General features: G+C 43.2%; 1 protein-coding gene across 1 annotated transcript; it reads right to left on the bottom strand.

Moving 5' to 3' along the window:
- Positions 1–210: 210 nt before the first annotated feature.
- Positions 211–19,887, bottom strand: nek8 (NIMA-related kinase 8). The gene is made up of 15 exons (XM_021587968.2): positions 19,766–19,887; positions 18,993–19,198; positions 18,505–18,737; positions 18,233–18,364; positions 17,727–17,935; positions 15,827–15,909; positions 15,564–15,742; positions 15,149–15,296; positions 12,517–12,593; positions 12,302–12,419; positions 12,028–12,178; positions 4,548–4,711; positions 4,142–4,294; positions 3,467–3,625; positions 211–1,960 (listed from the first exon to the last, which is right to left on the bottom strand). Exons 1-15 carry the CDS (start codon positions 19,810–19,812, stop codon positions 1,932–1,934), a joined length of 2,088 nt encoding a protein of 695 aa, XP_021443643.1. The 5' UTR covers positions 19,813–19,887; the 3' UTR covers positions 211–1,931.
- Positions 19,888–20,105: the final 218 nt, after the last annotated feature.

The raw sequence follows: 20,105 nt of genomic DNA, 5'->3' as shown, positions 1-20,105 counted from the left end.
TGTGTGTGTTTGTACACACACACACACACAGTAGAGCTATAGATATCATGAACAAAACAATACATGTTTTCAACTTTTTCTAACTCCTGATTTATTGCTGCCTCAATTCTTCATAAACTGTTTTCAATCATTACAAATGATTTAACTCAGTTTTGACTAAAGTAATCTGACATGAAATAGCGACCCAAACAAAGAAAATCCATTTCAAATTTCTTGTCCCTTATTAATTTATAATTTAGTTGATAATTGTATCACATACAATAGGCATACTATACAGTGTTTATCAATTATCTGGTACATTATGTACAATACAAGAATAGACCATTCCTTCTTTGACAGAATTTATAAAATGGCATATTCATATACCAACAAAGGCAGTAACTATGTAATAACAGCACAAATATCAATTGTTATTTGTTACACAATGATTGGGAAATAAGATAAGTTTTTTTCTCACAGAAAAATTGTCAGTGGTACCACAGAAGGTAAATGAAGAGGATTGTTCTGACAAATTGGCAACACTGCAGCACTAACATGAATCATGTTCACATTTCTTCCAAAAATGGAAAACAAAAACATCTGCTTGGAAATCATCTTGGATACCAGATAGTGATGCACCTTTTTTTGCACTACAGTTTACCCACATTTTGGTGGAAAATGCATTGAAAGTATATGGAGCGTTACTTTTTTCACTGTGACCGGTGATCAGTTTAACCACCTATTCTTTACCACTACATCACTGATACTAGAGTGGGTGACATAGAGATAGTAAGGAGCAGGCCAATAACATTGATTTCCTCTGTCTGGAGCACTTACCATCCCAGCCTGTTTGGAGGCTTTCCAGAGTAGGATCAAGCTAGTGTATGCGTCCCAAATATCACCCTTTCCCCCATATATTGCACTATTTTTGATCAGGGCCCATAAATAGTGCACTATGTAGAGAATAGGGTGCCATTTGGGATGCATTAAGGGTTCTAATTAAGCACATCATATCAAACTGGCTCATGCCTACGACACACACACAGCTGAAGAGTCAATATTGACTCTTAAATGTGTCTCTCACACCTGTGCCATGCTGTTAGTGGCACTTCTACATACAAAATCTCAAACAATCTTTGAACTCTTGAGGGTTGAAAGGTCTATGTGACTTGAAATGCATTTACAATAGAAGTGGCCTCCTTTAGTCAACCGTCTTAAAGAAAATCTCGCTGTTCATGTGTTGTCTAAAAGTACCTGATACTAAACACACAATCTGTTATTGTGAATGAAAACAAAACTTTCTAAACCAATTGATGAGGACTAATCCTAAAAGCACACTGATAACGTGCTTAAGATTTGAAGTGCCGTACTTGCTTGCTTCATTTGACTGACAAGTCAGTTAGTAGGCTCACACGGTAGTGGCAGTCCTAAACGAGCAGCCTTCCTTCTTCACACACATTGTTTTGTCTAACTCAATACTGGGTAAATAAAGCTACCAAACCAGTTAGACATCCTGGAACTGTGTGTTTTATCATGCTAACCTCACTGGTGAGAGAGGACAAAACTTTACATCAGGACAGCTCCCCAATTCCTTCTGCAATCTCACTCCAATACTTTTGGTAAAGCATTCTATTAGCTACCAGCTACATAAGCTCAGGAAGCTAAATAGGATTGTTTTGCATTTGTTCCATAATTTGTGCCATTAATAAAGCCCCACCATTTACATAATACTGTATGAAAAACATAATATTTAAAAAAATATATAAACTGACTTGAGACAGGGCAACTGAAACTGTGTAAGATGTGCAGGGATCCTCCAACAGCTTAGTAAACTACCGGCCACTGGAAGAGGTTATTCAGAGGAGGCTAGCAGTCCTTCACCTTGTGCCACTGTTTCTCTCCTGACAGCTACTGAAGGGGTGGACAGTGGTGGGATGGTTTTCAGAGCTGTATCATCTGGGGACTGGCTCCTCAAGCAAAGCTGAGAAAGAGTAATCAGACGCCATCAACGTATCACTTACATTAGTACTAAAGACAGGCAAGAATATACCATCTTACACAATGCATGCTTGTGTACAGTTACATACTATAAGGGGCCTGAGTCTTGTAAAAGGTTTCAGGACAGGTATTGAATTATTTCACTCTTGTATTTTAGATATTGATACACCCACATTTTCATCTTGATTACTGTACTTAGACACAATGCAGTAGGTGTGGTGGCACAATAATGTTTCTAATGCCCACACACTGCCATTGTCTACCATGCATTTAGTCATACTGTATCTGGATTAATGTACTACTCATACATTGATAAAATAACAAAACCAATGGAAGTCAAATGTGGGTGAAATGACCTGTGTGAGGGCACTCTGGCTGCTGTGTTTGCATTTCAGGTCACTACCACATGGTACGCACTACACACAGCTAGGTCAGAGTTACACTGCAACAGGATTGGGTCTCTTCCAAAGATTAGAGACGTCTCTCTTACTTACTGACGAGATTTTTAAGTGCAATTTAATCTTTCCTAAATCTGCATCTATTTGTAATGGGAGGGTTGCTTTAGTTTATTCCATGCGTGATTTTAATTGATATTGGTTGTGACACGATTGGCACCCTATTCCCAATATAGTGCAGTACTTTTGATCAAAGCCCATTGGGTTCTGGTCAATAGTAGTGCACTACAAAGGGAATAGGGTACCATTTGGGAAACCGTCGTTGTTTTAAAGCAGAGGAATTGCTGGCTTGTCCGCTATTCCTGACCATTTATCACAGACTGGATAATACATTATCTTATTGAGGTTGGGGAACTATTCACATTACATGAAGATCCATAAACTGCATGCAACAACCTGAAATCAATAATTATGAATGTACAGTGTAAGGGAATAGTGAAATGTGAGTAAATTATTACTGGTGTAAATAGAGACACACAACCTAATCAACCCTCTGCCTGGTTTTGTGGACATGGCACAGAGGAAGCCTATTATCAGATACACTGGTTTGTTACATTCAGGTTTATAGAAAGAGCTAACCCCAGCTCATCTCCCCAATGACTAACAAGCTAAGCATGACAGGGAGGCAGGCCCCTGTTGTTCATTTTATTGCTTGTGGAGAGCAAGGTACAACTGATTGCCTCATCCACCGTTAATGAGCCTCTGTTACTACAGACCCTGAGGCGATGGAGACACAAAAAGCCAAACATGGGGCTTGGTGTTCACTTCTGATTTTACTGACTGGGAGAAAGCCACAGGAAAATCTGCATTGTGGGGTTAGCTAATTATCAAGCTATTAACAAATAGGCTCTTTCAGACCTTCTGTTCTACAAGAAAAAACACGGATCTCTGTCAGCCACATCTAAAGAAGCTTGTTTCAAGTTTGACCTTTCTTTCATCCCAGTGATTGCTGTTTGATTTCACCACATACAGTATGTGCTACTGGCAATTTCACATCATTTTCTTTAACAAAAGGGTAATAGGTAAAATATTACGTTTCACTGCCAGCAGAGTGTTGCCATGACAACATGCCACTGACGTCACCGTGAACGGGTGATTCTCGTCGAGCTGCACTGCCTTCGGTATCCCAGAATCCTCCTCTTTTCTTCCGAGGCGGCCACGGGCCCCCTTTCCCCAGGTATACACCTCCCCTTCTACACCAAGATAGAGAGAACAGAATAGTTATATTCTTCAGCGCACCCCAGGATTCATGAATCTGCACAATCCTTAACAGACAGCCCTCTCTTCTCCTCCCCTCTATCCCATCCCTCTCCTCTCCTGACTGCACAATGGCTCTATCTATCCCTGGGAGAGCAGATCTGATCAAAGACAGCCCTGAACAATGAGGTGACTGTGCCTGCCATCTCCCTATGGGACGTCTAGCTGATCATTGACACATTCTGACATGTATTGTGTCGTTCTCCACAACTCTACCCTTTGGAAAATGTCTAACACACCTCTGTTACAACATCTTAAGGACCTTAAAGCAGTCGCTGGAAGCACAATTACAAAAGACATTACAGAAACAGATTTGTACAGTGTTCAATTAACTCTTATAATAAAGTGTGTTATCTAAGTTTACTGAGAACATCACGTTTCTCCAATATTTTATATAAACTGAAAATGTCTGCTTAAAGCATCTTCCCTTCTTGCCAATGCCTCTTACTCACCTGATCCAATTGCCAGAGTGAATGCATCCCCACAGGCTGCCATGATGATGCCCTGAAGGCCCGGCACCGGATAAGGCACACGACTGGTCCGGCGGGAGCTACAGCCCAGCTGACCATGCTGGTTACTGCCAAATGTGAAACACTGACCCTTCTCTGGACACACGGAACAGGGGGATTAAATGTGTGAAGATTGTTATTGTGTATTGTCAAAGGACACATAGAAGCACATTCATCCTATAGTAGATAATGGTATTACAATATAGTTACATGTTTTACTGTGTAAGCATGACAAAGGGATGTCACGTCCTTGCAGCTTACAGGACCTTTGGATTTCTAGTTACGATGGGTTCAGGAACTGCATGGTGACGTGTCAGGCATATGAGGTGAAGATAAAATATAATTTCACCTGTGACAGCAACAGAGTGGGCTGTTCCAATGTCAATGTAAACAACCTTGTCCACATTCAGAGGTGCTGATTGGACAGGACTGAACAAGTAGACTTCTTCAATCTGGTCACAGGGGGCTGGCTCCTCTGTGGCATTGATCTTATCCAACCCCAGCTTGTTGAACCTAACCAAGCACATTTAGAGGAATCACAATTGTTTTCATGGCAGCACATGTATAGGCTTAAATGTAATTGATAAAGGTGCTGCATTTACACAGGCAGCCTAATTCTGATCTTTTGCCCAATTATTGGCATGCAAAAGATCTGATTGGTCCAAACGCAATTATTGGAAAACTATCAAAAGTGGGATGCCTGTGTAAACACAGCCAGATAAGATAATGCCAATCTACTACTCTAGCCATTTAATTAAAGAATGTTTGAATCGTATCAAAAGGGAAACATTGATAACTTAAAAGTAAAGTAGATCCAGTTGACCTTATCAGCTGATGTGTGTTTTCTACAATATCACACTACAAAATTGTAAGGAGAAAAGTTAAGAAATGCTGTGTCATGTTCTGTAAGAATTCATTGAAGGGGAGTTTCTTGTTCTGTGTTCAAGGCAGATAAATATTCCGTATGGTGTGGAGTGAGTAAGAGAGAGAGTTAAGGAGGGCAGGAAGTAGCTAAACCACAGGTGTCTGGGCAATGTGATCTCTTATTGTGTATAAGAGATCATACAATAAGTTTTGTAGTGATTCCTATGTTGTTGATGTGAAGAATATTTGTTGGTCTGTGGTGTGTAATGACGAGCAACCAGACGCTGCCCTTGACACATTCATGAAATTGCTTATCCCAGTTATTAATAAGGATGCACCAATTAAGAAAATGAATGTAAAAACTATCAAATTGATTGATGAGGAATTGAACAATTGTATGGTTGAGAGGGATGAGGCAAAAGATATGGCAAATAGGTCTGGCTCTACAACCGATTGGAAAACCTACTGCAAATTGAGGAATTATGTGACTAAACTCAATAAAAAGAAGAAACTACCCTATGAAACAAAGATAAATGACAAAGAATAATAGTAAAAAAGTAGCGAAGCCCTTTCAATTAAATGGGCAAAAGGCAAACTCCGCATCATTCATTGAATCAGATGGCTCATTCATCACAAAACCCACTGATATTGCCCACTACTTGATTTTTTCATTGGCAAGATTAGCAAACTTAGGCATAACATGCCAGCGAAAAACGCTGACACTACACATCCAAGTATATCTGACCAAATTATGAAAGACAAGCATTGTAATTTTGTAAGTAAGTATGGAACAAAAAAATTGTCTATCAACAATGACAAGCCACCAGGGTCTGACAACTTGTATGGAAAATTACGGAGGATAATAGTGGACAATATTGCCACTCCTATTTGGCATATCTTCAATTTAAGCCTACTAGAAAGTGTATGCCCTCAGGTCTGGAGGGAAGCAAAAGCTATTCCCCTAAGAATAGTAAAGCCCCCTTAACTGGCTCAAATAGCCAACCAATCAGTCTGTTACCAGCCTGTTACCAACCAAGAAAATGGTGTTTGACCAGATACAATGCTATTTTCCAATAAACAAATAGACAGACTTTCAGCACACTGATACAAATGACTGGCTGTTTTGTTAGACTTTTTTTTTTTAACCCCTTTTCTCCCCAATTTTGTGGTATCCAATTGTTAGTAATTACTATCTTGTCTCATCGCTACAACTCCAGTACGGGCTCGGGAGAGACGAAGGCCGAAAGCCATGCGTCCTCCGAAACACAACCCAACCGCACTGATTCTTAACACAGCGTGCCTCCAACCAGGAGGCTACCTTGGTTGCCAGGTGCACGGTGTTCCTCCGACACATTGGTGCGGCTGGCTTCCGGGTTGGATGGTGCTGTGTTAAGAAGCAGTGCGGCTTGGTTGGGTTGTGTATCGGAGGACGCATGACTTTCAACCTTCGTCCCTCCCGAGCCCGTACGGGAGTTGTAGCGATGAGACAAGATAGTAGCTACTAAAACAATTGGATACCACGAAATTGGGGAGAAAAAGGGGTAAAATTAAATGTAAAAAAATCTAAAAAAATATTGCTTTATCACGTGGACTGCGATATGTTCCGCATTGCGTCGAACAATAACATTGATGAATACGCTGATTCGGTGAGCGGGTTTATTAGCAAGTGCATCGGTGATGTACCGACAGCGACTATTAAAACCTTCCCCAACCAGAAACGGTGGATTGATGGCAGCATTCGCGCAAAACTGAAAGCGCGAATCATGGTTTTTAAATCAGGGCAAGGCGACAGGACACATGATCGAATACAAACAGTGTAGCTATTCCCTCCGCAAGGCAATCAAACAAGCTAAGAGTCAGTATAGAGACAAAGTAGAGTCGCAATTCAACGGCTCAGACACGAGAGGTATGTGGCAGGGTCTACAGTAAATCACGGACTACAAAAAGAAAACCAGCCCCATCGTGGACCACGATGGCTTGCTCCCAGACAAACTAAACAACTTCTTTGCTTGCTTTGAGGACAAAACAGTGCCACCGACACGGCCCGCTACCAAAACCTGCGGGCTCTCCTTAACTGCAGCCAATGTGAGTAAAACATTTAAACGTGTTAACCCTCCCAAGGCTGCAGGCCCAGACGGCATCACCAGCCACGTCCTCAGAGCATGCGCAGACCAGTTTGCGGGTGTGTTTACGGATATATTCAATCAATCCTTATCCCAGTCTGTTGTTCCCACATGCTTCAAGAGGGCCACCAGAGACTAGTCAAGGACCATATCACCTCCACCCACCCTACCTGACGCCCTAGACCCACTCCAATTTGCTTACCGCCCCAATAGGTCCACAGACGACGCAATCGCAATCACACTGCACACTGACCTAACCCATCTGGACAAGAGGAATACCCATGTAAGAATGCTGTTCATCGACTACAGCTCAGCATTTAACACCATAGTACCCTCCAAACTCGTCATTAAGCTCGAGACCCTGGGTCTCGACCCCGCCCTGTGCAGCTGGGTCCTGGACTTCCTGACGGGCTACCCCCCCCCAGGTGACAGCCCAAAGGAGATGATCGTGGACTTCAGGAAACAGCAGAGGGAGCAGCCCCCTATCCACATCGACGGGACAGTAGTGGAGAAGGTGGAAAGACACATCACGGACAAACTGAAATGGTTCCCCCACACAGACAGCGTGGTGAAGAAGGCGCAGCAGCGCCTCTTCAACCTCAGGAGGCTGAAGAAATCCGGCTGGTCACCAAAAACACTCAAACTTACAGGTGCACAATCGAGAGCATCCTATCGGGCTGTATCACCACCTGGTACGGCAACTGCTCCGCCCACAACCGTAAGGCTCTCCAGAGGGTAGTGAGGTCTACACAATGCATCACCGGGGGCAAACTACCTGCCCTCCAGGACACCTACACCACCCGATGTCACAGGAAGGCCAAAAAGATCAAGGACAACAACCACCCGAGCCACTGCCTGTTCACCCCACTATCATCCAGAAGGCGAGGTCAGTACAGGTGCATCAAAGCTGGGACCGAGAGACTGAAAAACAGCGTCTATCTCAAGGCCATCAGACTGCTAAACTGCCATCACTAACATTGAGTGGCTGCTGCAAACATACTGACTCATCTCTAGCCATTTTAATAATTGGATATAAATGTATCACTAGCCACTTTATATAATGTTTACATACATCTCATCATTACATTACTCATCTCATATGTATATACTGTACTCGATACCTTCTACTGCATCTTGCCTATGCCGTTCGGCCATCGCTCATCTATGTATTTTTATGTACATATTCATTCCTTTACACTTGTGTGTATAAGGTAGTTGTGATATTGTTAAGATGACTTGTTAGATATTACTGCATGGTCGGAACTAGAAGCACAAGCATTTCGCTACACTCGCATTAACATCTGCTAACCATGTGTATGTGACAAATAAAATGTTTAGCCCCCAGCTCGGACACCCATGCATACCCCACAAACCATGTTAGAGGTCTCTTCACAGCTCCCAAATCCAGAACAGGCTATGGGAGGCACACAGTACTACATGGAACTCTATTCCACATCAAGTAACTTGTGCCAGTAGTAAAATGAGAAAAAAAACAGATTAAAATACACCTTATGGAACAATGGGGACTGTGAAGCAACACAAACACATGCATACAAACACACGATAACATACGCTTTAGACACACAGATTTTGTGTTGTAGATATGTGTTAGTAGAGTAGAGGCTTGAGGGAACACACTTAATATGTTGTGAGATCTGTTATGAATGTATGTGTAATGAATACTCAGGGAGAAAAAGGTGTAGATTCACGCACAGAGAGCGGCAGATGTTTATTAAGCCTTCGCAGAAGGCAGGAATCGTGGTCGCAGGCAATGGTCAAACACAGGTAGGCAGTCAAAAACAAACCTCACAACCATACAAACAGAAAGAACTGAAGTAAATAGGGAGCTGATGAGACCAGGTGAGAAACGAACACAGGTGAAAATAATGAACAAAAATTAAAGACAAGGCTACGTTCCAGAACACAAAGAAAAAACACAAGGTTGACTAAGAAAACGAAAGCAGAACCTTACCTGGTAAGGGCAGTGAGGGGAGCGGCCGTAGAACTGAAGTTACGAATGAACCGGCAATAGAAGTTGGAGAACCCAATGAAACGTTGGAGTTCCTTAACGGTGGTGGGTTTGAGCCAGTTACTAACGGCGGTGACTTTGTTCTCATCCATGCTGACCCTTCCAGGTGTCAGTACAAAGCCGAGGAAGTTCAGAGGTTACATGGAAGGCACTCTTTTGTCTTCACATAAAGGTTATGGTCAAGGAGCCTTTTGCATATGCTGTATGTGTTCCTTCAGGTAGTAAATCAGGATGTCATCAATGTAGACGATGAGAAAGCGGTTGATCATATCCTGGAAAACCTTGTTCATAAAGGATTGGAAGATGGCGGGGGCGTTCGTAAGGCCATAGGGCACGACCAGGTATTCGTAGTGCCCTCGAGTGGTGATAAAGGTAGTCTTCCAGTCTTCGCCTTCACGTATACGGACAAGGTTATATGCACTTCGCAGGTCTACTTGTTCAAGGGTCGCTGGGATCAGAGGAAGAGGGAAACAGTTATTGACCGTGACGTCATTCAGGGAACAATAATCAATACACGGATGGAGACCACCATCCTTTTTTCCAACGAAGAAGGAGCTGGACGTAGCCGGGGAAGAAGGACGAATTAAACCGTTTGAGTGATTCATCAATGTAGTTCTCCGTTGCCTCAGTTTCCGGGATAGATAGGGGGTAAACACGGCCCTTCGGTGGGGACACTCCAGGGAGTAAGTCAATAGCACAGTCACCTGGGTGATGTGGTGGCAGAGTGGAAGCCTTGATTTTTCTGAAGACATTGCTGTACTGGGCGTATTCAGATGGTATGGTGGATGGCACTGCCAACGCAGAGTCCTCAATGGTGGTGGCTCTGCAGGGTAGGCTGAGACAACTGGAGAAGCAGGTAGAAGACCAGGACAGTAGTTCACCTTGTTGCCACGAGATGGCAGGGTCGTGACTACAAAGCCAGGGGTGTCCGAGGATGAGTGGCTGTTTGGGGGATGAGAGTTCCATGAGTTGAATGGTTTCGGTGTGGAAGACTCCAATCTGGAGGGTGAAGCTCTGTGTCAGGTGTGAGATGAAGCCCGTGCCCAATGGCTCCCGGTCCAGGGTGTTAATCCTTAAGGGAGTGGTGACAGGTGTTAGATCAATGTCAAGCTCTTGTACTAGCTGGTGATCGATAGAATTACCTGCTGCTCCCGAATCTATCAAGCCTTCTACGTACTTGGTAACCCACTTCACGGTTATCAATACTGGGACTGAGAATTGCTTCTGGGAGATATTTAGAAATAAGGACATGCCTACCTGCATGGCAGCGGGGGGACCCTTCTCATCTCTCCGTGGGGGGGCGAACAGGGCAATGGCTGAGTAGATGATCTTTCCCTCTACAGTATAGGCAGAGCCCTTCTTGGATCCGCTTTTGACGTTCGATACATGGGAGAGGAGCATGGCCCAACTGCATGGGCTCTGGAAGACTCGGACGGGATGACGGAATCATGGAAAGAGAAGGTTTCGGGTTCCTGGGTGGCAGAGTTCTTCGGCGGTCGGCGATGAGGTGGTCGATGGAGATACGAATGTATTGATTTAAATCCTGAAGGTCACCTCTACAGGCCAGCTCTGCCTGAAATTCTCTGTTCTCTTCGGTAGACGGTAAGTAAAGCAGCCTCATTACATCCACTCCCTGCAGCCATGGTGCGGACCGCGAGGGCATACTCGGCAGCTGAATTGTGTCCTTGTTGAAGTTCTATGAGGAGGTCTCCTATAGGACGACCAGAGGGAGAGTGATTGAATACCTCTTTGAAGGTGTGGAAATGGGTCTCGGATCAGAGTTCTGTGCTGTTGGCAGTCCATATGGTGGTGGCCCAATCCAGGGCTTTGCCTGTGAGTAGAGACACAACAAAATCCACCCTGCTCTTGTCGGTGGCGAAGTTAGTGTGGTTGTGCTCAATGTATTTTCTGCATTGCATCAGAAATCCCTGACATTTCCCAGGTGAACCGTCATATTTTACAGGCATGGGTATGAACGAAGGAGGGCTATGGGTTATGATACCTGGCATCGGAGGTGTAGGGATAGGCTGGAAGAGAAAATGGTAAATTTCCTCCATAAACTCCACATGCTTGGTTAGGCGCCGCCGTAGCTCTGCTGAATCCATTCCGTATTTAGGTGAGGTATTCTGTAATGAATACTCAGGGAGAAAAAGGTGTAGATTCACGAGCAGAGCACAAAATATATTTATTAAGCCTTCGCAGAAGGCAGGAATCGTGGTCGCAGGCAATGGTCAAAAACAAACAATACCTCACAACCATACAAACAGAAAGAACTGAAGTAAATAGGGAGTTGATGAGACCAGGTGAGAAACGAACGCAGGTGAAAACAATGAACAAAAATGAAAGACAGGGCTAAGTTCCAGAACACAAAGAAACAGGGCTACGTTCAAGAATACAAAGAAAAAGAACACAAGGTTACTAAGAAAAGAAAAGCAGAACCTCACAATGTCATGTTTTTTGCTGCCAAGGCAGCAGCTAATGTGGATCCATAATAAATACAAATACACTAATGATGTCATAGTAATGTCATACACCACCTCTATAAATCCATAGTTTAACATGGAGTTTAACACAACAAAGCATGTCCATGAAGAGCTACAGTATGTCAGTGCTTAAGCAAGCAGGGTGTTGGTGCAGTGGAAATCAAGGGCATGTTTCACCTTTAATGTGAGCTCTTCTTTTTAGTGAGTTGTTAATGAAAAGGATCACTCACATTAATAGTAACCTTTGTGGAATGCCTGTGCAATTTCACAGCACTTTCATGCAAATTACTGATTATGTTGCTAGTAGTCTATAAAAGAAGGTAACTTTACCTGTTGCTGCCACAGGCCAGAATGCTGTTCTGGGTGCTGATAACCATGGAGCAATCCACTCCACACAGCACCCTGTGGGCCTCAAATTTCCCTGGCACACACACCTGCTGGGGAGAGTTGTGGGAGTCCTGGGTGCCCAGCCCCAGGCGACCTGCCAGAGGGGGAAGAAAGCAGAACATTCTGTTAGAATGCCAAGCTCTCCCGCAGACACTGCTGACATAAACCAAGAAACAGAGAGAGACTGACGACCCCAAAAATAAACTTGCTCATTTACCATTGTCTCCTCTTCCCCAGGAGAATACTTCTCTGTCATTGGTTACAGCAAGTACATGGGAAGCACCACATGACACCTGGACCAGCTCGTATCCGAGTAAGGCCTCTACAATCTTGGGCTGGGCATTAATACATACAGAGAAATAATATGTTTTTTCACTGGAATGACTGACCACAATAATGTTTATAACAAACCACAAAATCATTGACATTTACCTGTGTTACGTCATTAAAATTTCCATGTCCGAGACAGCCATTGCTTCCACTTCCAAATGTCATAATAATACCTCGGTCTGCAAATTGAAAATAAATAGAGGAGATTATAGGTACGATGAGTTGATGGGTGTGGTTATATCACAGTGCGGGCCAACCATGTGAGTTTTAATCCCTAACAAGGGAATGCTAACTTGCTCCACCACGGTGATAAATGGTGACGAGGGAGCAGGAAATCGAGCTTGGGCTCAGAGGTTCTTTAATCCTGTGTCATCTGCTTTTGATATTTGACTAATGACAGCTCCCTTAAGACTATGACTGTGACTAATGGTGTATCCCGGGTTGGAGAAAGTGTACCTCCTAAACGCCAAGCCAGCAGTGTGGTGATTGCATTCTGTAGGGGAGGACAAACACTGATGAATGTTCTCTTGTCAGAAATGCAGTGAAAGAGGTGATTACATCCACACGTTCAAATGCATCTTCCATTCCAATGCTGCTCCAGTGCTTTATGATAGTACTATACTGCAGTGTGTGTGTGTGTCAGAGTGTGTGCTTAGCAGCAAAAACACAGAGTGAAAAAAGATTGATTTCCTATAGTGAAGCTCCCCTACTGAGGCTGACCTGACACAAATGCTGTTGTCCCCAGCAGGAAACCCAATGAGAGATGGTGTGCATCCCAAATGGCACCATATTCCGTATTTATAAACTGGGTGGTTAGAGCTTTGACTGCTGATTGGCTGACAGCCGTGGTATATACCAAGGGTATGACAAAATACATGTATTTTTACTGCTCTAATTACGTTGATTACGTTGAACCAGTTTATAATAGCAATAAGGCACCTCTGGGGTTTGTGGTATATGGCCAATATACCACAGCTAAGGGCTCCGCGATGCTTTGTGCCTAAGAACAGCCCTTAGCCGTGGTATATTGGCCGTATACCACACCCCCTCGTGCCTTATTGCTTAAATAGTGCATCACTTTTGACCAGAGCCCTCCAAATGTGGGCACTATATACAGTGGGGCCAAAAAGTATTTAGTCAGCCACCAATTGTGCAAGTTCTCCCACTTAAAAAGATGAGAGAGGCCTGTAATTTTCATCATATGTACACATCAACTATGACAGACAAAATAAGAAAAAAAATCCAGAAAATCACATTGTAGGATTTTTAATGAATTTATTTGAAAATGATGGTGGAAAATAAGTATTTGGTCACCTACAAACAAGCAATATTTCTGTCTCTCACAGACCTGTAACTTCTTCTTTAAGAGACTCCTCTGTCCTCCACTCGTTACCTGTATTAATGGCACCTGTTTGAACTTGTTATCAGTATAAAAGACACCTGTCCACAACCTCAAACAGTCACACTCCAAACTCCACTATGGCCAAGACCAAAGAGCTGTCAAAGGACACCAGAAACAAAATTGTAGACCTGCACCAGGCTGGGAAGGCTGAATCTGCAATAGGTAAGCAGCTTGGTTTGAAGAAATCAACTGTGGGAGCAATTATTAGGAAATGGAAGACAGACAAGACCACTGATAATCTCCCTTGATCTGGGGCTCCATGCAAGATCTCACCCTGTGGGGTCAAAATGATCACAAGAACGGTGAGCAAAAATCCCAGAACCACACGGGGGGACCTAGTGAATGACCTGCAGAGAGCTGGGACCAAAGTAACAAAGCCTAACATCAGTAACACACTACGCCGCCAGGGACTCAAATCCTGCAGTGCCAGTACATGTCCAGGCCCGTCTGAAGTTTGCAAGAGAGCATTTGGATGATCCAGAAGAAGATTGGGAGAATGTCACATGGTCAGATGAAACCAAAATAGAACTTTTTGGTAAAAACACTTGTCGTGTTTGGAGGACAAAGAATGCTGAGTTGCATCCAAAAAACATCATACTGTAAAGCATGGGGGTGGAAATATCATGCTTTGGGGCTGTTTTTCTGCAAAGGGACCAGGACGACTGATCCGTGTAAAGGAAAGAATGAATGGGGCCATGTATCGTGAGATTTTGAGTGAAAACCTCCTTCCATCAGCAAGGGCATTGAAGATGAAATGTGGCTACGTCTTTCAGCATGACAATGATCCCAAACACACCACCCGGGCAACGAAGGAGTGGCTTCGTAAGAAGCATTTCAAGGTCCTGGAGTGGCCTAGCCAGTCTCCAGATCTCAACCCCATAGAAAATCTTTGGAGGGAGTTGAAAGTCCGTGTTGCCCAGCAACAGCCCCAAAACATCACTGCTCTAGAGGAGATCTGCATGGAGGAATGGGCCAAAATACCAGCAACAGTGTGTGAAAACCTTGTGAAGACTTACAGAAAACGTTTTACCTCTGTCATTGCCAACAAAGGGTATATCACAAAGTATTGAGATAAACTTTTGTTATTGACCAAATACTTATTTTCCACCATACTTTGCAAATAAATTCATAAAAAAATCCTACAGTGTGATTTTCTGGATTGTTTTCTTCTCATTTTGTCTGTCATAGTTGAAGTGTACCTATGATGAAAATTACAGGCCTCTCTCATCTTTTTAAGTGGGAGAACTTGCACAATTGGTGGCAGACTAAATACTTTTTTGCCCCACTGTATATCGAATAGGGTGCCAATTGTGACGTTATTATGGCCTGTACCTGTCATACAGGTGGTGAAGAGATCCCCACAGGACACAGACTTGATGGTGACTCCAGACTGGCCCTCCAGGAAGCGAGAGATGAACTGCGGCTGCATCTGTTCTACTGCACCAGGCAGAGTGGGCTCACCAGATCCTACTGACGGAGCCTGGCACAGCACCATTAGGACGTGGTTAGGAAATGTGTGAATACTGGTGATATTAAAGACTATCCAGATAAGACTCTCAGATTATTTTGAAAACAAATCCTTTATCTTATCACCCTTTATGTATTAAAATGGTTCATCTGAAGATATTAAAGAGGCAGCTAGTAGCTTGTTGGTTAAGGTAAATATTGATATATGAAGCCATAACTGAGGTTGACAAGCCTCATTCAGACAGAGAAGGGATATGGGGATCAAGAAACCCAATCTGACCTCCCAGGTGATGAGTCGGCCTGACTTGGTGACGCCCATCTTCTGTGTGCGTCCCAGGGCCACCTGCAGCACCTCTGTGTTGAGCATGGGTAGACGCAGAGGCACAGAGATGCCACTGCCCCATGTGTACACTGATGACAGGGGGAAGGAGTGCAACTTTCCTGTTCCCATCCGTCCATCTAGTACAGGACAGAAAATTATACCAAAGGTGTTAATTATTACAGAACTGGTTCAATCATGGATGTGGGTGGAATGTCACTGACCTCTGAAGGACCTTGTGCCGGTCATTCGCCCTCCTTGTCTACCATGACCTCCTGACTGTACGGTGGACAGTGGTTTCTCAATTCTGGACCAGAAATCAAAATGTCTTTTGAATATTGTATACATACATTTCCATCAATGGTAATGTACATGTACAGTTGAAGTCGGAAGTTTACATACACTTAGTTTGGAGTCAAGAAAACTTGTTTTTAAACCACTCCACAAATGTATTGTTAACAAACTATAGTTTTGGCAAGTCGGAGAGGACATCTACTTTGTGCATGACACAAGTAATTTTTCCAACAATTGTTTACAGACAGATTATTTCACTTATAATTCACTGTATCACAATTCCAGTGGGTCAGAAGTTCACATACACTAAGTTGACTGTGCCTTTAAACAGCTTGGAAAATTCCATATAATGATGTCATGGCTTTAGAAGCTTCTGATAGGCTAATTGACACCATTTGAGTCAATTGGAGGAGTAGCTGTGGATGTATTTCAAGGCCAACCTTCAAACTCAGTGCCTTTTTGCTAGAAATCATGGGAAAATCAAAAGAAATCAGCCAAGACCTCAGAAAAAAATGTGTAGACCTCCACAAGTCTGGTTCATTTTGGGAGCAATTTCCAAACAATACTGCGCAAGTATAAACACCATGGGACCACGCAGCCGCCATACCGCTTAGGAAGGAGACGCGTTCTGTCTCCTAGAGATGAACGTACTTTGGTGCGAAAAGTGCGAGTCAATCCCAGAACAACAGCAAAGGACCTTGTGAAGATGCTGGAGGAAACAGGTACAAAAGTATCTATATCCATAGTAAACGAGTCCAATATTGATATAACCTGAAAGGCCGCTCAGCAAGGAAGAAGCCAGTGCTCCAAAACCGCCATAAAAAATCCAGACTATGGTTTGCAATTGCACATGGGGAAAAATATCATACATTTTGGAGAAATGTCCTCTGGTCTGATGAAACAAAAATAGAAATGTTTGGCCATAATGACCATCCTTCTGTTTGGAGGAAAAAGGGGGAGGCTTGCAAGCCAAAGAACATCATCCCAACCATGAAGCACAGGGGTGGCAGCATCATGTTGTGGGGGTGCTTTGCTGCAGGAGGGTCTGGTACACTTCACAAAATAGATGGCATCATGAGGAAGGAAAATTATATGGATATATTGAAGCAACATCTTAAGACATCAGTCAAGAAGTTAAAGCTTGATCGCAAATGGGTCTTCCAAATGGACAATGACCCCAAGAATACTTCCAAAGTTGTGGAAAAATGGCTTAAGGACAACAAAGTCAAGGTATTGGAGTGGCCATCACAAAGCCCTGACCTCAATCCTATAGAAAATGTGTGGGCAGAACTGAAAAAGCGTGTGCGAGCAAGGAGGCCTACAAATCTGACTCAGTTACACCAGCTCTGTCAGGAGGAATGGGACAAAATTCACCCAACTTATTGTGGGTGAATGTGGAAGGCTACCTGAAACGTTTGACCCAAGTTAAACAATTTAAAGGCAATGCTACCAAATACTAATTGAGTGTATGTAAACTTCTGACCCACTGGGAATGTGATGAAATAAATACAAGCTGAAATAAATCATTCTCTCTAATATTATTCTGACATTTCACATTTTTTTAATAAAGTAACTGACCTAAAACAGGGAATTTTTACTGGGATTAAATGTCAGGAATTGTGGAAAACTGAGTTTAAATGTATTTGGCTAAGGTGTATGTACACTTCAACTGTATGTTCACATCAGATAAATGTTGTTTTCTTTTGATGAGTCTGTTGACTAGCCAAAGCTTGAAGCTTCTATGTCCAAAATGGCACCCTATTCTCTATATAGTGAAATGTATAGGGAATAGTGTTCATTTGGGATACAGCCTTTTGTGGCATTCATTACCTGCGCATTTTGACGTTGCCTATATCAGTGTAGAGGTTTAGCAGGGGTCTGATGCAAACAGGGTGGGCCATGATCTCATTGAGCTGTGGGCGTTTGGACGGGTCCAGATTGAGCATGTTCATGATGAGCTGCCTGAGTTCTGTACTGTACCGGTCTGAGATTGGGGCAAAGGTACCGCTCATGATCTTCAACACTAGGGCAGGTAGGTTCTGTAAAAGAATGAAGAGTGAGTAAGCCCAAGGAGAGGAGTTACATTTTCAAACTATGCTAATGTGCAGATTTTTTTATGGGTTTACTTTTGGACCAGTAAGCTTTAGGCATCATCCCACAAATTTGAATACATTTTGCATGGAGATAGAAAGATAAAAGCTTCAAAGTAATGTGAGATATGATTAACTTTGATTAAATGCTATTTCTGGATCTATTGACACATAATTCCAAAGTGCAAGGACAGGTTATGAAATTGGAATGACAATGTATGAAGTGTATTTGAAAAGAATGTGTACAGCAGCCTCGAAAGCTCTCTTTAGGCTGGCTAGCTCATATAGAACACAGCCCAGGGCCCAGATATCACTCTTCTGGTTGTAGGGCTTCCCCTCACACAGCTCCGGGGAGATGTAGCATGGGGTCCCCACCACCTGAATGGAAATAAAACAAAAACAAAAGATAAACTCTACTGCCAGTGCTGATGACTGCCAATGACTATGCATTTCATCAGAGTACGCATTTGGCCATTACTATGTAGTCAGGTGACCAATGCTACGTCATGTCCACTCACAGTGTAGGCTTTGCTCTTGCTGACTAGGATTTTGGAGATTCCAAAGTCGCCTATTTTGACAATCATTTGATGCTTGTCAAGCAGAATGTTCTGGGTCTTCAGGTCGCGGTGTAGGATGAGCTTGTTGTGCACGTGGTACAGGGCCAGCAGAATCTGGACAAAGAAGTGCAGGATGGTGTCCTCATCCAGCAGGGAGTTACAGCGCTTCTGAATGTAGTCGGCTAGGGTTCCACCTACAGTAAGAAAGCAGGAAAATAATACAGTTACAGTAGAATAGATCATGCTCTCAGGCCACCCAGAGTTTTGTAACATAATGCAGTGCCCTTTATAATATATCTCCTGAAGCGCTACAACAGGGACTGACATCTGATGAGACTGAATAAGATCTCATGGGGAACGTCTGACAAGCAAAACATATTTGACACCCTATGTTACAGTGTCAGACTTTCTATGTACCTTATGTGATATGGGGGGTAATGTGATAGTACCTGGTGCATATTCCATAGCGATCATCAGAGCCTTGTCCTCCAGGAAGTTCTCATAGTACTCTATGATGTTGGGGTGGTTGAGCAGCTTCAGCACCTGGCACTCGTTCTGGGCAGCAAGGCGTTCATCACGGGACATCTGCTCTACTGGGATCTCCTTCAGGATCACAAAAGCCCCATCACTGCGCCGGCGACACAGGTGCACTATCCTGTCACACATGACATGGGAAGGTGGAGAATGAGTAGCGTGGGGAAGAGTTGGAAAAGTGTGTTCTGGTGTAGGCTATCCCCTTACAGTGGGCCTATTTGCTTGTACACTTTTGAACATTATTGCCACTGATATTGGTGCTATGTAACGCATGTGGGCATTAGAAAAACATCTTAAGAACTAGAGTTTTACAATTTATATAATGGGCAAATAACATAACACATTACATTTATGACTAAGAAGTCAACACAGTAGCTTTGCACTCATGATGTACTAACTAGTATTATACTATATTGATTAGGGCGACCATAGAAATAGAATGAGCGCTTAATTCTAATTGTATGAAGGCGGGCCTTTTAATAAAAGATGCGCGCGCCGTTCCGGTACTCGACTGAACCGATTTACATGCGTTCTGTATTTTGGCAAATAGACAAGCTGCGAAGTTTTTAACTTTAACTTAAGTTTGACAGTAAGATAAATAAAACGTCACAAAAAAAAAAAATAAGGCTACTGTGCCTTAGCGATGTAGTTTCATCAAGAAGTTCAAAGTTAATAACTTTTGGTTTACCCAAAAGCTCCTCTTCCGACCACTTTGATTTTCTCATACTTCTCCATCTCCTCTGCTCAAGACCGTAAAAAAAAAATCGAAAGTCGTCTCCAGGCAACACTTCCCCTGCTCCTACAGGGAATAACTTGGGACAAAAAGCACGCGGATCTGAAAGCAAACTTCTTGTTTTCCTTGGGCAATTTAATGGTTACTCAAAGGCTTTTTTGTTGTAGGGTATTATTGAATGCTCATTCATATAATTTTACTAAATTAGATTTTGTCATCAGTGTGTGTGTGTGTGTGTGTGTGTGTGTGTGTGTGTGTGTGTGTGTGTGTGTGTGTGTAGCTGAAACTGCTTGAC

The sequence above is a fragment of the Oncorhynchus mykiss genome, chromosome 27, assembly GCF_013265735.2.
Source record: "Oncorhynchus mykiss isolate Arlee chromosome 27, USDA_OmykA_1.1, whole genome shotgun sequence".
In the NCBI taxonomy this organism is placed as follows: Eukaryota; Metazoa; Chordata; class Actinopteri; order Salmoniformes; family Salmonidae; genus Oncorhynchus; species Oncorhynchus mykiss.
Note: the sequence above shows the minus strand (reverse complement) of the source record. Positions and strands in the feature narration are given on the sequence as shown.

Bases quoted from the DNA above. Each gene is read 5' to 3' on its own strand.
- nek8 (XM_021587968.2), bottom strand. From the start codon at position 19,812: ATGGAGAAGTATGAGAAAATCAAAGTGGTCGGAAGAGGAGCTTTTGG. The intron at 18,365-18,504 runs GTGAGTGGACAT...ATTTCCATTCAG, and splicing joins GCAAGAGCAAAGCCTACACT to GTGGTGGGGACCCCATGCTA. The intron at 3,626-4,141 runs GTGAGTAAGAGG...ATCTTGGTGTAG, and splicing joins CACTCTGGCAATTGGATCAG to AAGGGGAGGTGTATACCTGG.